Raw genomic sequence first — 16,435 nt, forward strand, 5'->3', positions numbered from 1 at the left:
AGGCTGATTGACGTTTTTGTATAACTTCTTTATTAATATTCGTATTGTCAATATTTTTGGATGCTTCGTAGTTTGCTAATTATAAATAATCATTGTCATCACAGGTCTTTCGACCTGCGGTATAGACACTGCGGATGACGGCCGCTTCCGTCCGAGCTTCGAAGTACTCGCTGGCATAGAGACGGACGCGAGGAATATTCAAGGAGGACGGCGCCCGGCCTGAACGGTCGATGTTCGACGGGCTCTCTCCACAGCGCGATGTGGATGCGCCAAACCTCTTCTTGGGGTGGGGTCGGTCGTGCACGTTCGTGTAACGAAACACAGCAGCGCGCACCTCGAGGTGGCCGCCTAGTGAATCAGCACCACCGAAGCCGGCGTGTGCACATCGCTGGTACCGATGCAGCCATACCTGCGTAGCACGGACAGAGTGAGCGTGTCGCCACGAGTACAGTTTATACGAATACATCAACACAAAAAAGAAAAATTTTATTTAGCCGACATTATCAGAATTTCTATGTGTAGGGCCTTTGTTCCCTAGCGTAAATTGTCAGTGCAGTCGAAGGGCTTCATTTATTCGTTTGACAGAATTAAGTTGATCTTTCAGAGCGCTGTCCCCAGAGTCAGCCACACATATCAGAGATACGTGCAAGATTCATGGCTCCTATAGGAATGAATAGCTCTGGGAAGTTTCTATGCGTTTTAAAGCGAAACATGTCGGTGCGGAACCCCCTTTGGAGTGCGTTGCTGATTCTCATTGTGAGCAAGCATACCTGACCAAAAAGACTTCTTAGCGGGAGGTTATTTCACACAGTAGCGGAACTGATCAAACGGCAGCGACAAACAGGGTTGTTCGCTAAAGGTACACACAGCATGGTCGCTGAATTCCGATATAAACATGCCTCACACATGGAGCTACTACAAATAGAAACTAGCTCCTTACTTCCGGCGAACATCATATTACCGAATATCGCCAAGAACATGAACCACCTAACGACGGTAGACTCCAAGCATAAGCAATACACCACAAACCGCACTCCGGACACATCAACATATACAGATACGCTGCATGCTCAAATTCAGGTCATATGTATGCGAATTAGAATCGTGCTACCGACATTCCCGAAACCTGTACAGCTGGTCCCTTTAGCGATCCAGCCACTTCAACCACACTGGAAACAAACCATTATCCAAGCCACAAAGCAATCCCTCTCACAAACCGCATAGCTCTACATCCCATTACTGTATACACTCATGCAGCGCATGCATTGCTAACAGAAGTTAGCGTTACTTTGTAAAGAACAACCTCTCCCATTGCACTGATGTGCTGCAGGTGGTAATAGGAACAGTCAAGAAGTGCCGGATAGACGTCGAACTGTACATCACTTCGCAGGAATACCTCGACAGTATTTCCCAAGTAAGTGTACCCGTTTGCTGGGTACGTGGTCACGAAGGGATTTAGGGAAATGATCTCGTTCATCAGCCGGCCTGAGGCATCGGGTAATGACTGGCCACCCAAAATCCCGTGACCGAGAGGGGCAAACGGCAAAGAAGTAGAGCTCCACAAGGAGCAGATAAACGAACAATACTAACAAAAGCGAGAGGAACGCACCTTGCTCCCTGCACCACACACATCTTATCCCAGAACAGTCACAAACGTACCTCTTACCCTGCACACACTTTTGCAAAAAAAAAAAACTCATTTAGCTGTTATGAGAAGCCATATGCGCAAGGCTTTGTTCCGTAACATTAAGTTCTAATTGAGTGGGAGAGCTTGAGTTCCTCGTTTTATTGAACTAAGCTGACCTCTTAAACTACATTCCTTCCGACTGACTGGTCAGAAGTCATGTAGTAGCAACGTTAAAACTATGTGAAGCGTGAAAAACGAAAGTCGCGAATTTATTGAAGAAAGGGGCCGTCGGCTAAAGGTTTCAAAGAGAAAAAAAGAAATCCAGCATATTCGGTTACACTCTAAAGCAGGAGGCATAGATACACGAGAGCGTCAAAACCAGAACCTTGATCAATCCTCGATGCTAGGGCAGGTGCTTTTCACTTTGACGCTGGAATTTCTTTTAAAGTGTTAACAAAAACAGTCTGTTAACTATGCTCCAGCAGCTAATATTTTTGCCTATTTCGATTCCGTTTCAGGATTTCTGTTCTATTCGATGTCATGCTGATGATACCTGCTCACATTAGTTATACACAGTGGAAAGGTATGCACGCAGGCATACATGCGCATCTACGGCAGTCACGGCTCGCAAGATATTCCTCGCGCTCTTCATATAGAGGTCTCCTGATTTGTTTGGCACAGTTTTTGGGAACCATGCGCAGTCTTCTCACTCACCGGCCACGCCAAACTCCCCAACGCTCATCGCCTGCTTCCTCCCAGCGAAACTCGGGGCGCTCGTAAATGGAGCGCGGTTCGTTGCTGACGGCGAACAGCTGGGCGACGGCATGTGGGCCTGCGCTGTCGCCTTCCTCCTCGATGGGAGACTTCGCGGTCTGCTCGACGGCCGCGGCTGTGATCCATGTTGCCTGCGCCTGCGTTTGACACTGTCGTCGCTGCCATTATGTAAAAAAAAAAAAAACTGCAACAGGTGTCTTGAGAGTTGCACGAATCACCGAGCGTCTGTTGACAGGATATTTGATGCGACAGATGCAATTTGTATCCGTCACCGTATCTCACGCAGTAAAAGCAAAGCAGATGAGATGCTGCAATAGTGATGGTGTAATTTTGAAGTCGAGAGTGCAGCCCGACCAATGGAGAACCAGGCCTTTAACTTCATCAATACTGGTTATTTATTCTCAACACTACTGTTTTTTTTTCAACTCCATCGTATAGTTCTAGGAAAGTCGTTTACCCTTAAACGGTCGGTTGACCAAAATGCAAGGACAGAACAGTGTTCGAAGAAACGAAGACACGACCACTAATTTAAGCTACCGTTTATTCAGTTGACTCTTCCGCCGTCGCGAGTTCGCGGTTCTTGATTGTTTATCTTCCGGAGGAATTTGCATTTTTGGCAAATTTTTTCTTGCCCACGACAGATTGTGATAGATGCCAGTTCGACTCTACAGCACGAACCCTAAGCCTGCTACACTGTCTACTTCAATTAGATATTTGCTTTGATTTATTAAACAACCCCTCTCCTACCTAAATTTTTAAGGCTGGGTTATCAAGAACAATTAGAAAAGGAAACAAGCAGCAATAAGGAATTGAACGGAAGCGCTGAAGAGTTTATCGCTAGACAGTCTGACATTCTGCTCTATAAAAATTGGTTAGGTCACACAAAATTGTTTGATCTAATTTGATCTAATTTGATGTTTGATCTAAATTGTTTGATCTAAGTACGAAGTCAAGCTAAAATAGCTGATGGCTGTCGTCGCCTGGGCTTTTGGTGAAGGCCTTTGCGCAGCTCTGGGCTACAACGTTTCCTAATATCTTTGAAAAGACTCGAGGTAGACGTGTGCAACACATGGAAGGCATTATAGGTGCGCATTGGCACAATGCGTTGCTTTTTCTGTCTAATATGGTTGGATTTTATTGCGCAAGGTAATACCATCGCCATTTTACCATCATCTCCGAAGATCATCGTTGCAGGCGTGCTTTAACTAAGTGAAGCAAGCGTCTGAACGATGGCTCACAGCTTGCTTACATTACCGGTAGTTTCGCCCTGCTGCTTACATATAGAAACTTTCGAATTATTAGCTAAAAAAGAAAAGGTGGGAGATGAGACGTGAACTCATACTATTTTACAAAAATTTTACTAGACGAGATAGTGAAACTTATTCTATTGACAGTACACTGCTAACAGGACCAGACATGATAGGCAGCGGCTAGTTTCAAAGCACCCTGCAAAACCGCTGCGATGCTAAGCAGGTTAGATCTAGCTACGCCTAGCCAGCTGTGCGCTGTCAGACCACAGACAGGAGGCGAGTCTCTGCAGGAAGCGTGTTACTTCAGTGGGCGCAATGTATTCTAGCTTCTAGTTTACAGACACCTAGCCGCAGCGGTGGCTCAGTCGCTAAGGCGCTCGTCAACCGAGCCCCGGGTTCGAATCCGCACAACGGCGGCCGCGTTCGAATAGAGGCGGAACGCAAAACGCGCCCGAGTGCTGTGCGATGTCAGCGCAACCGGTGTCGTCGCTACGGCGGACGCGGTCGTTGCGACGCGCGTCTATTCTTTCACTCTTTCCTCTGATATCTTTCAACTCTCCTCTATCAGGACGCGCAGCGGTTGTGGCTCAGCTCGAGCCAGTAGACATGCCCGTGCAATTTCCTCTTCATCGTTCTTTCAGTCGCAACATAAACATGTGAGTGTGCGTTAATGATCCCCAGGTGGTCGCAATTATTCGAGACCTCCACTACGGCACCTCTTTGTCTCTTTCGTTCACTCCCACCTTCCTCCCTTCCCTACGGCGCGATTAAGGTGTCCACCGAGATATGCGAGACAGATACTGCGCCATTTCCTTTTCTCAAAAACCAGCTTACCAATTTTTACTCCTACATTTTACGTTCAATAATAGATACGTTGAACTATTTCGTGATCCCTTTTGGCCCGAAACACGCGGGTTCAATCCCGGCCGCGGCAGCCGAATTTCGATGGAAGCGAAATTCTAGAGGCCCGTGTACTGTGCGATGTCAGTGCACGTTAAAGAACTCCGGGAGGTCGAAATTTCCGGAGCCCTTCACTACGGCGTGTCTCATAGCTTGAGTTGCTTTGGGACGTTAAACCCCATAAAACCGACCAACCTTTTGAGTTAGATAAATTCCAGCAGGACTGTGTTGCTCTTTGTGTAGCACTTCTGAAATACCATCGGCGAGGAGGCAACCACGGAAGAGCTGCAGAACAATTTCCGAGAAATGTTTACTCTATTTGCCTGCCTTAACAGAAAAGCGCTGCGTATGTGTCACATACCTCTGTTGTGGCATCGGGTATGTTGGGCCGTGAGCAGGGACAGAGCAGCGTGACGTGTAGGCCTTGGAGATGGCGGCGGATGGGCATAGCGACGGCGGCAATGAACACAGACTGAGCATTTTGCAGCTTGCTGGTGTCCACAAAGTTGGGCCGCTGACTTTCGTCGCAGTCTCCTTTGGTGGTGCCAGGCATGGCAAGCTGGCACGGGACCAGCGCTCGCATGGGTCGTGCGTTGTCAGCATCTACGCCCAAACGGACGCCCATGGTTATGTTTTCAGTTTCGCTGAAAGCAGAAAACAGTCAGGTATTTCCTACCTGAATGTCAAGGTGCCTAATCAATATCTACTAACTGGAGTGGAAGCGCTTCACTGTACAAGCTTCCGACTGGCTGCGTAAGGGTTTAAAGACTGCAGACTATGGGAAACGATGTAGACAGCATTCGCTCCTGGGGCACAGAAAACAAGAGAATGGCGGGGGTCATTTCGGAGCAGACTGAAAGAATCCACCTCTTCAATCAACGAGCGGTGACATGGAAGTGGGTAAGTGCTACGCAGCTGAATACTAAAATGTAGGAACAAGTAAGGGAAAGAAAGATGAAAAATCGAAAAGGACAAAGAAGCTAGCGCCGATTAGTCTAGAAAGAGCGAGAATATAGAGGATACTAAAGTTGATATACGCACTGGCACGCCACGTTGAAGCCAGTGGCGACTCCACTAGGAGCGAGCTTATAGGAGCGTCAGTCGATGCAATGTTCGCGACAGGTTTGCGAACATTGCCTGAAATCATCAAAATCCCAATTTCATTGTCTAGCATCACGCCGTCACAGCTACTCTTAGTTTTGATGTGACTGAGAGAAGGATGAAAAGGAAATTGCGCGGGCCTGCCTACTGGCTCTAGCCATGCCACCACCGCTGCCACGTGCAGATAGAGGAGAGTTAAAAGATCAGAGGAAAGAGAAAAAGGAAAAAAAAAAGGACGCGCGTCGCTGCATCAACGGCGTCCGCCGGAGCGGACGCTGTTAAAAAAACAGATAAGCGGCCGAAGTGTTTTCTCGTCTAAGACGACTACAGATATGTCCGCTGAAATGCTCTCAACGGTTGGAAGGATAGTCTGCACTCACGAGTGGTAGGTACACTGTGATATGGTTTGCAGGGGTTCGCTTAAGGCTTAACTTAGCCGAGCTGAAGTGCTCAATCGCAGCGTACTTTATTTAAAAAGCTGCGAAAGCACAGTAAGGCAGCTCCAATTCTACTGAATCCTTCCGAGTCGATAGCTCCTAATCACCGTCGCACTCCGGAAACCTGGCCCCATGCCACGATGCACATCACTCTCGAATGGGTTCCAGTCGCGCGATGACGAATGCCTCACACTGAACAGGTCTGCATGCTCGGGAGGAACTCGCCATCTTAGATGCGATCAAGAACGTAATAAGCATGGGAATAAAAAGGCCCACTTACTTGGCGTAGGTCGTCGTGTACGGTTGCTGGAGCCCAGAAAATGTAGGCTGCAGTGCGCGAGAGGAACGCGCGAGCAACGTGGCGTCTGGGCGCGAGAAGAACGTGCTGCCCGAGCTGAAGAAACAGAAGGAACAGCAGCTGAAAAAAAGATGATGATGATGTCCTCAGGTTTAACGGCGCATACCTACGGCGGCGGATTGGCCAGTGTGCCTAGCGGATACAAAGGCACTCGCGTACAAGGAGTGAAGTATTTGGATAATTTTGTGACAGTCTAGAATTTGTACAAAACAAATACGGAAAATATTCACTGGGGACTCTACCATGGTGTAATTACTTAGTCGTGAATATAATCGCACAGTGATTTCAAAGCATATATACCTTGGCGCTTGCCCCGAAGGAAAGGAGAATCGGAATAGTTAGAGGAAGCTCTAGTCGAGTGAAGGGGATCTCCAAGGAAATTCTACGGAGAGCAGCGAACCGTCGGCGGAAGAGTAAAAAGTGATCAATAGACTGAATTTCGACAAACAGATTGGTCATAGATAACCCTTGTCGACTTGAATAAAGACAGCCGCCATATCCTGCAGCGCAAGGCGGTCATGGACACCTTCACATTGCCTTAAGTATTGCTGTTTTTATTGCTTTTAGCAATACTACAGTACGTTTCGCCTCGTCGCGTAGCCCCGGTCGGTAGACAGAACAGCGTTGCTTCAGCCGCGCTCCGCCAGATGGATGGATGGATGGATGGATAGGAGCGCCCCCTTTGAAACGGGGTGGTGGCAATTGCCACCATGCCCAGCTTTTCTTTCTGCATTATTTTTTGTTCACTGTGTTGGCAATTCTCATTAAGATTCGCAATCATCTTTATCTACTGTTTCCTACAGTTCTAACCTTATGCCAAATCTTTGCTTTTCAGCCACCAATCCTCCAATTGCTTTTTGCTAACTTCCACTGCAGATTTATTTACATGACCATCGTTATCTTTAAACCCTAGGGCCTCGGAAAGAGTGACTGTGCCTTCAGCGACATCCGGATGGATACCATCACATTTGATTATGAGGTGTTCAATTGTTTCCACAGATCTACCACACACTGCACATGTGTTATCTTCTTCTTTAAATTTCTTTTTGTAGCTGCGCGTTCTGACACCCTGACCTAGCTTCAAAAAGTAGGGCACTGCCTCTTGAGTTATCATAGATGGTTATCATAGATAGTTATCATAGATAGTTATCAAGATGGCAGCGCCGTCGGCGCGCCACGCGGCGCGCCGAGAATTTTGCTCGGTCTAGGACAGATGGCGCCACAAGGAGGTGCGCCACTTCTGGCCTTCGAAGCCGGCGTTAGCAGCATTGGCGCGCAGTGCATCGATGACATTGGAATGATATCGTTTAAGCGATTAGCCTAATTTCTAGTCAGACCACATAAATAACACCGAGCAGGAAATTGGCCGAGTTGGGGAATCGAACAAGAGAGAGAGAGAGAAAACTTTTATTTAAAATGAGGAAGGCTGCTCCAGCAACTTGGGTGGCACCCCTAGTCCAAGGCGCCACTGGCTTTAGCTGACTGACGGACTTGCTGAACCAACTTAAGTTGCTGATCCAGGGTCTCGCTGGTCAGGGCCACCTCCCACTGCTCATATGTAGGGTTGGATACAGTTAAGTGTCTTGGTTTCGTTGTGCATTCCCACGATATGTGGTAGAGCGTAGGGCAAGCTCCACACCAAGGGCATGTATTCTGATATTGAGTGGGGCTAATCTTGTGTAGGATGAACAAGTTAGGAAAAGTGTTGGTCTGAATTTTCCTCCAGCCTATGGCTGCGGAGGAGTCTAGTTTTATGTGAGGGGGTGGGTATTTTCTGCGCTCCAGCCGAATATGTTCTAATCTGTCACCATAGGTGCTAGGCATGGGCGTGTGGTAGGGATGAGGATCCGCCCGGTGGGTTAAATCTCGGGCTAGATCGTTGGCTACCTCATTTCCAGCTACTCCTTCGTGACCAGGTGTCCATGTTAGTCTGTGTGTTTGGCTGAGATTGCCAAGTAGCTGTGTCACTCTTGAGGGAAGCCTGCCATTAAGAAAGTCTCGGCAGGCTTGTTGGGAGTCTATTATAACGTGGGAGGACTCTCCTCTTTGGTTTTTATGTTTGATGGCGATAGCTATTGCCACAGCCTCTGCAGAGGAGGGGTTTTCTGTATATATAGAAGCTTGGAGAGCCGGTTTTAATTGGTGGTCAATCGCAGCGACTGAGAACTTTCCCGGCGTGGGGTAGGCCCCAATGTCTACGTAAACGGCTTTACGGTCGCTTTCAAGGTGTTTCTAAAGAGCCTTTGCTCGCGCTTGTCGTCTGCCTTGCTGATGAGCATGATGCATGTGACGTGGGATTGGACTAACGGTGATCTTTTCTCGGGTTTGGAGTGGAAGAGAGCTTTTACTGCCTCTTGTCTCCAGCCCCGGCGATGTCCCTAATTTAGTCAGGATCGTCCTTCCCGCATTGGTTGTTAGAAGGCGTTCTTTTTGGCTTTCCAAGAGGGCTTCTTGGAGCTCGGTAAAAGTGTTGAGCAGACCAAGCTCTTGGAGTCGTTCTGTAGAAGTGGCTATTGGAAGATTGAGGGCAGTTTTGTAAGCCCCTCTTATGATTGTATCGATAGCTCTGGTTTCCACAGTGCCCAGTTTTTGGTAAGGGAGGCCGCATGTTATCCTGCTCAGAGCTAGGGCCTGGACGAGTCTAAGGGTGTCCTCTTCTCTCATACCCTTGCGGTGCCAGGTAATGCGGCGGATCATTCTTGAGATTTGATTAACTGTTGTTTGATGGTTCTGATCATATGGTCGGATCTGAGGTTACTTTGAAGTCAGAGCCCCAGTATCCGGGTCTTGTCCACTTCATTAATCTTGCGTCCTCCCAGGAAAAGCTCAACTTCTCCTGGGGAGAGCAATCGCCGCCGCGTCTCGAGCGGACGCGCCTCATTTCGGCTCCGACAATTTTCGTCCGGATTACCAAAAAATTCCCTACGACCGCGAAAATTTTGCTTCTACTCGACGGTTAACATCACCCAGCACCCGAAGACATCGCTCTCGACCGGGTGGGCCAATTTTTGGTCCTTTTAGGCCCATTTATGTCTTCATCCCGTGGGAGCCCTAGCCAGGCCTAAAACCAAGCAGCCGGTCTCCAGCTTCTCCGCGGACGCCATGGCGGCCTCCGCTCGCCGCGGGTACGATCCCGAGACGATGGCATGGACAGAAGTCGTCGCAGAAGCCCCGTCTTCTCCTGAAACCTCCACTCCGACGCAGGAGATCGTGGATGAAGGCCTCTTCTCGTTGGTGGCACTTCGCAAACGCCAGCAGCTCCTGAACACCTCGGCAGTGAACGGACCCTCCGTGAGTGCCCCTGCTTCTGGGCATCCAAATACTTCGAGTTCAAACCATCAGCTCTCGCAAACAGCGGGATCGACGAAATGGCGGCCTACCGCTATGCCTCGACTCCGCAAAGAAGACTTCACGATCGTCATCAAGCCCAGAATGACGGTCTCCCTGAAGACGGTTCTGCAGAACGGTGAGCTTGGTGCTTTGCTCTCCGCCTATTTAATGCCTCCTCGGTGGATACTCTTAGTATCTGGCCCATCTGGGACCAGAATATCGTTATCGCCACCACTCAAGACGTGAATGCGGCGAACGCGCTCGCTCGTGAATTTACTCTGAAAGCTTCCAAAGGCTCCATCCCGATGGTCGGTCACGCCAAAGTTAACGGTGAAGTCTGCAGGGGGATCATTACCGTCCATGAGCAGGAAACTTCTACCACCTTGAAATCGAAAGTCCAGTGGCGCGGAGGAGAGATAGCCTTCATCCGCAAGCTGGGGAAGTCGACGATTGCCCTGCTCACCTTCGTGGGGCATAAAGTGCCACGTTACGTGCACTATAACAGTGTGGTGACCTTGGTACGCGAATACAAGCGGACTATTCCCGCGTGTTTCCGATGCGGCACCATCGGCCACCGTGTGGACTTATGCCCGGATCCTCAACGCAATCGCTGCGGACACTGCGGCCAAACGGTCGCAGTCCTCGAAGACCGCAACTTGGAGACCCACGAGTGCACCCCTTCCTGCATCGTCTGCGGTGGCGGCCACCTTACGGGCTCGCAAGACTGCAAAGCAAAATTCCGGCGGCTGCAACGACCGGGAAACCCAACCGGTCAACGAAAGCAACGTCAATGTGCAGTGCCCCCGGGAGCTGACACCACTCCAAAAGTTCCCCCGCCTGGCAACAAGCTGGTGCAAGGCACATCCGGACCAGCGCCACCGGCGGGCGCGTTGCCCGGGCGTGTCTCCAAGTCCCCTCCATCAACAAGCCAAAAGTCGTCACGTGATCCAGGCGCACCCGTATTCCAGAACGGACATTTTCCGCCTCTCGAGGGCCGTCCGCTTGGCACACCAAAGAAGACATCACTGCCAAAGGTAGGCAGCCGAGACGGCTGCCTACCTTTGGCTGGAGAATTAGCTTGCACAGAGGTGTTTTCAATTTGACCTCCGTTTACTTCCTATTTATGTGTTCACTGCAGCAGCAGAAGTCCGCAGCTGGTTAATAATTAAAGACAGTAAAAAATTACTGCTGAGAAGAGTTCAATGTCAAGTTAAAATAGCTGCTGGCTAGCATCTGTTGGGCTCTCTTGGTGACACCCTTCCGAAACTTTGAGTAACTGCTTTTCACAACGAATATTTAAATCACTCGAGTTGACTGTGTTGAGCTCGTGGAAGGCGTTATAGGGGCGCATTCGCACAGAGCGGTGCCTTTTCAGTGTTATTGATTCCATTTACTACAGTAGGACACACAATTAGCCTGTACCGCCGCCACGGGATACATCTATCATCTCAGATATACAGCCGGGTGGTGTATGTCGACCGCTCCTTTGCAATATCATATTTTAACAGCATCGAACCCAACTTCGGAAGCGTCCTCACTGCAGACGTGCTTTTAGCTGCGCTAAGAAAATCGAACGTCTAAAGAACGGTGCACGTCTTGCTTATATATATATATATATATATATATATATACCTATATATATATATATATATATATATATAGGTTGCGAAAGCGTGAAGTACTAGACTGCTTATAAGAATATATAGCGAAGTATACGCTTCGTTAAAGGAAACATATTTATTCAACTCGACGTTTCGATCGGAAGACCGATCTTCTTCAGGAGTGATTTTACATTGTGAATGCATCCCCTTTTATAGGGGCGGGCACACAGAACAGGAAAGTGGGAAACACAAAGCACATAGCAGAAAAATACGCATAAAAAATTATTAGAGGCAGTGCGACCCACACACACATAAAAAAAAAGAGTGCGAGGAACAGGTACTCAGTCAGAAAATACAATGTCCAGATGCGGCCTCTGCTTTGTTAAGCACCACAGGCTTGCTTATTGACAGGCGTGTCCAGCTGGGAGGTGCTCGACAGGTGCGTGGCCGTTCAACAACTTTCGTAGAAAAATGCGAAAGCTTGTTCCTTCTCCTGGCCGCGAGAGCAAAAAAATAAAATATGACCCTCCAACAGAGAGAGCAGACAACAGAAAAAAAAGAAGAAAAAAAAGGAAAATGAACAGAGCAAGGAAGAAACCTCGAAAAAAAAAGTGAAATAGGTAAAAGAAAACCTTTAAAGTAGTGCTTTTTCTTCGCACCCAGCTATAGCTGTCTCTCTAAAGTGCTGCCTAGTGCACTGTTCGATTTTATTTACTTTATATTTTTCATATATTTTTTAGTTGTTTATTTTTGCTCCTTTTCTTATCTTTATTGTTTTTATATTTTTATTCTCATATTTTTATGTTGTTTTATTTTCTTATTTTTGATTTTTCTTTTTCTTTTCATGACTTTACACCTTTTATTTTATTTATGAAACCCATGCATTCACTAGATGCGCCTTTATTCATGCTCGAACCTTGAGCCTTCGTGGCGGACGTAGCGTCTCCGCTTCAAATGCCAAAGGCCCTGGTTCGATTCCCACCCTCGGCGCAGTTTATAAGCAGTGACGCCGAAGGGCGGACAAATCTGCCGGCGCGTCTGCTAACGACAGTATGAGGCATTAAAGGCTGTCACCTTAAAAATTCAGGGGGGCACTTTGTTGACCTAAAGTGCGGTGAGGCGAAAGCCTTAAGCACGGTGTAGCTGCTTGTGTCACTGATGTGTGGTTAAGGTGTTAAGCTTCGCCACTAAGAGTGAAACGCGACAGCGTCTTGCAACTCTGCCAGGGAGTCCACATAACGCCATCGCCCGTTCGGTTCTACTCCTTGCTCGTCGGTAAATTGGTTTTTGAGGAAAGGAAATGTATCTGTCTCGCATACCTCGGAGGACACCTGAACCTCGCCGTAACGGGAAGGGGGGAAGATCAAGGGCGTCCGCAGAATTTTTTGCAGGGGGGGGCCCATTGGTTGTTGGCGCCGGAGGGGGGGGGGGTATATTCGTAGCGAAAAGGCACTATTTGCGGAGTAAATTTATTTATTTATATATAAATAAAAAATAAGTAAAATACACACATGAAAGAAAATTACAAGCAGCAAATTAAAGCGCGGATTGTAGAGATACATTGGAGTTTATCAACAAAGAAACAATTAAAATTAATAAAAATGCAAAAAGATACTATCAATACTCGAAGTGCTCAGTCTTACTGCATACGGGTTCTCGACTCACCCGAATTGATGACCAGCACACAGCGCAATATGTTCACAAACACGCAACTACAGTCACTCAGTCAGTCTTCCTTGAACAGCAACTGTAGGCACCTCGGATTTTTCTGGGCGAAGTGCGTAGTTACACGGGTGATAAATTCATTTCTGTGCTTCATTACACGCTCTCAGTGCACAGTCATCATATATATTGATTGGAAAAATGGTTGAACGAGTACGTTGAAAACAAAAGATGACTATATATACAACGAAAACTTATTTACAAGATAAATGCAAGCTCGCAGCTTCATACACCTCGCTCCATCTTGCTCGCGCATCCGCACAGTCGAGCAACCGCACACACACTGCTCGCCGCTCGTCGTTTTCTCGTCCGCTGTCTTGGTTGTTCTCACCTTCGTTGACAACCCGCCACTAAAAACACCGAAGCACAAACACAGAGGCGCGCACACGTGCAAGGGCTTACTTGCCACAATATCCACGAATGCGCACTTTTGGGGTGTAAGGAACGCCGCGCGACTTCCGAGGGGAAGGGACACCCGCAACTAATTCGGCCGGAAAATTTGTTTTTGTGCTTTTATGGGGTTCAGAGCCCCAAAACGACTCAGGCTATGAGGGACGGAGTAGTACAGAGTTTCGGATAATGTCGACCACCTGGGTCTCTTTACCATGCACTGACACGCACAGTACATGGGCGCTGTTGTGATTTGAGGCCCAGCCAGAGGTGACAGGCGAGCCAGGCAGGCGCCATCGGGCTGCGTTGACCAAAGGCGCTGGTTTTCGGAGAAGACGCAAGGAACGCTGGTGTGGGGGCGCCTCTGGAGACTGCGTCGCCGTGAACAAAAGCAGCTAATCCCCTTTGCCGAAGGTTCTGAAAGCGGCGCTTCTACCGCACCGAGCTCTCCCGTGGATCGGAGGAGACAGCGCGCGGCGGCGGCGCCAACTCGTCGCCCGCTTGCCCCTGAGCAGCCCGACAAAGCGGGGGTGGACACGGCTGATTTGTCCTTCCCCCCTCAAGAATTCATCGGTGGCCGGCGTACGAACGTATCATGATTATAGCGAGCGACCTGTGCCCTGTGCACTGTCTGCCTCCGTGTCGCTATCTCTCTAGAGATCAAAGAAACAGACACCCATCTCGAAGCACATGCTCGCCGGTGCCGCTGCATGTCTGCAACAGGTCGTCCTTCAGCAGAGCTGGCGGTGGCGTGGTTTGAAAACGGCGGAACGACGCGCGCCCGGACGTGGCATTTCGCAGATGTGACCAAGCGTCGAAGCGGGGCTGCTTTTACCCTTTTGGCTGAGCGCAACACCGCCCCTGGCGTGCGGCCATCACTCACGGTTCGAGTGAGTGATTTTCCAGGGGGGTGCAGCCGCCCCCCCTTTCCCCCCCCTCCGAACGCCCATGGGGAAGATGGGTGTGAACGAAGACACCGTATTCACTAGACGCGCCTTTTTTCTTCCCAAACCATCCAGCTGGCGTGGCGGGTTAGCATGTTCGTCTCGCACTCCGGAGACCGGGGTTCGATTCCCAAACTCGACCACTTTCCTACTCGGTTTTATTTATTTATCAGGCCTGATTAGAAAGGTTAATTGGCTAATTGGGCGGTTAAGCAATTAACTGAACTCATTCCCCCTTGCTGACGTTTCCACTGCAGTTTCCACTGGAGTTTCCAGCAAAGGCCATGTCCATCATGAACAGCTTCGTGAACGACATCTTCGAGCGCATCGCGGCAACGACCTGCAAGCTTAATGAAAAAATATGCTCTTCGTTTGGGGAGAGGTTCGTATGCGAAAGTTGAATAATGTTACGAGGAACTTCAGCGGCTAAAGTGGTGAAAGGCTAAAGACTGAGTGCTGCATTCTGCTACGCGATATTTCACTTCACATTCTGTTGGTGCATTAATCAACTGCCAATTAATGACGCTTAATCTTTGCCTTCTGGAGTGGAACGCGACAGCGTGTTGCAGCGCTGCCAGGGAGTCCACGGAAGGCCACCACCTGTTCGGTGCGATGCGTCGCCCTTTGAACGAAACGCTTTTTGAGGAAAGAAAATCGCGCTGTTATTTTCTGTCACCTCGGTGGACACCTGAACCGCACCGTACAGGAAGGGAGGAAGCGGAGTGAAAGAAGAGAGAGAAAGAGGGGCCGTAATGAAGGAAATAAAAATTGTATTTGAGGAGAGAAAATTACTCAGTAACTGTCTGACATATCTCGGTGGACACTGCAGTCGAAAATTGTATTCGAGGAAAGGAAATTGCGCAGTAACTGTCTCACATATTTCAGTAAACACCCGCCAAAATTCGCGCGCAGTGACGTCACGACCATATTGACCAATCTGAAACGCGGACAAATTTGCTAACACGTCTTGGTCACGACAGTATGAGCCATTATAGGCTTTCGCCTTAAAAGATGTGGGGCATCTCGGCAGTTCAATAATTCAACGCTCAGATGAGCTTTATTAATCGGAGGGATTGCGTGATCTGTGATAACGCCGCTGACAGTGACTCTCCCTCATACTGTTGAAAGCTATGGGCGCGCTCATAGTGACCCTATGTTTCGAAACACCTATGTTTCGTTTGTGTATATTGTTTAAGTTTTTCTGATGTATATGTATATTCTCCTCTGTATAACGCCTACAAAGTGAATTGCGCATGCAGAACTTATAGACCTTTACAGCGTCAGTAAAGCTATCCAAATTCTTTCTAAGGACGGATGGATGGAAAACTATTATGCAAGTGAGTTTGTAATATGCAAGGTCTCAGAGCCACCGCACAGCCCTCACATTACGCGCATGTGCCACGTATTGCTATGGCACTGGCACCCGGTTCACACAGCGAGAACCTCCTGCGACGCAAGGAGGTTCACCCATTCCTCCCATGTACCGATGGCGGGCTATCCCTGCGGGGGAGGATCGGCAGGGCAGACGAAAAGGATGTGGTCCAGGGTGGCGTGCGATTCTCTGCAGAGAGTGGACCCGGGGGAAACCGTGTGGAAGTAGGATAGAAGCTGAGGGGTAGGAAGAGTTCGGGTCTGGAGTCGCCTCCAGAGGATTTGTTGAGAGTGAGATAGGCGGAGGGGGGGAGGGGGATAGAGTCGACGGGCAAGTCGTGCTTGTTCAGTCAGTTCTGAGAACTTTATATGCTCCATTTGAATGAGTGAGGATAAAAGAAGGAACAAACAGGTGAAAAGGAAAAAAAATGCTACAGCTTAAACGCTACAAACACGCTACAAAGTGATGTATCGTCCTCAGACAAGCGTTACATTCAACTATGCTGAGGTTGGTTTCGTTCATGAGGATTGAACGTCCAGACGCGACTCAGGCTGTGAGGAACGCCGTAGTGAAAAGCTCCGGAAATTTCGACGACCCAAAGCTTTTTAGTTTGTTTAACTATTAATAAC

General features: G+C 48.7%; 1 protein-coding gene across 4 annotated transcripts in view; it reads right to left on the reverse strand.

Annotated features, from left to right (window-relative positions):
- LOC149342623 (uncharacterized) overlaps positions 1-16,435 on the reverse strand; it is an 18,891-nt gene continuing 2,456 nt past the window's right edge. Inside the window, exons 3-6 of one of the 4 annotated variants that reach the window (XM_089545003.1) lie at positions 6,370-6,507; positions 4,913-5,154; positions 2,342-2,538; positions 227-409 (exon numbers count right to left, since the gene is read on the reverse strand). In XM_089545003.1, the coding sequence (XP_089401129.1) occupies positions 349-409; positions 2,342-2,538; positions 4,913-5,154; positions 6,370-6,507 (638 nt within the window). In that variant the 3' untranslated portion in view covers positions 227-348. The other 3 variants (XM_089545002.1, XM_089545001.1, XM_089545004.1) reach the window with 3 other exon arrangements.

This window comes from Amblyomma mixtum, chromosome 5, assembly GCF_055824585.1.
Source record: "Amblyomma mixtum isolate Tamu chromosome 5, ASM5582458v1, whole genome shotgun sequence".
Taxonomy (NCBI): Eukaryota; Metazoa; Arthropoda; class Arachnida; order Ixodida; family Ixodidae; genus Amblyomma; species Amblyomma mixtum.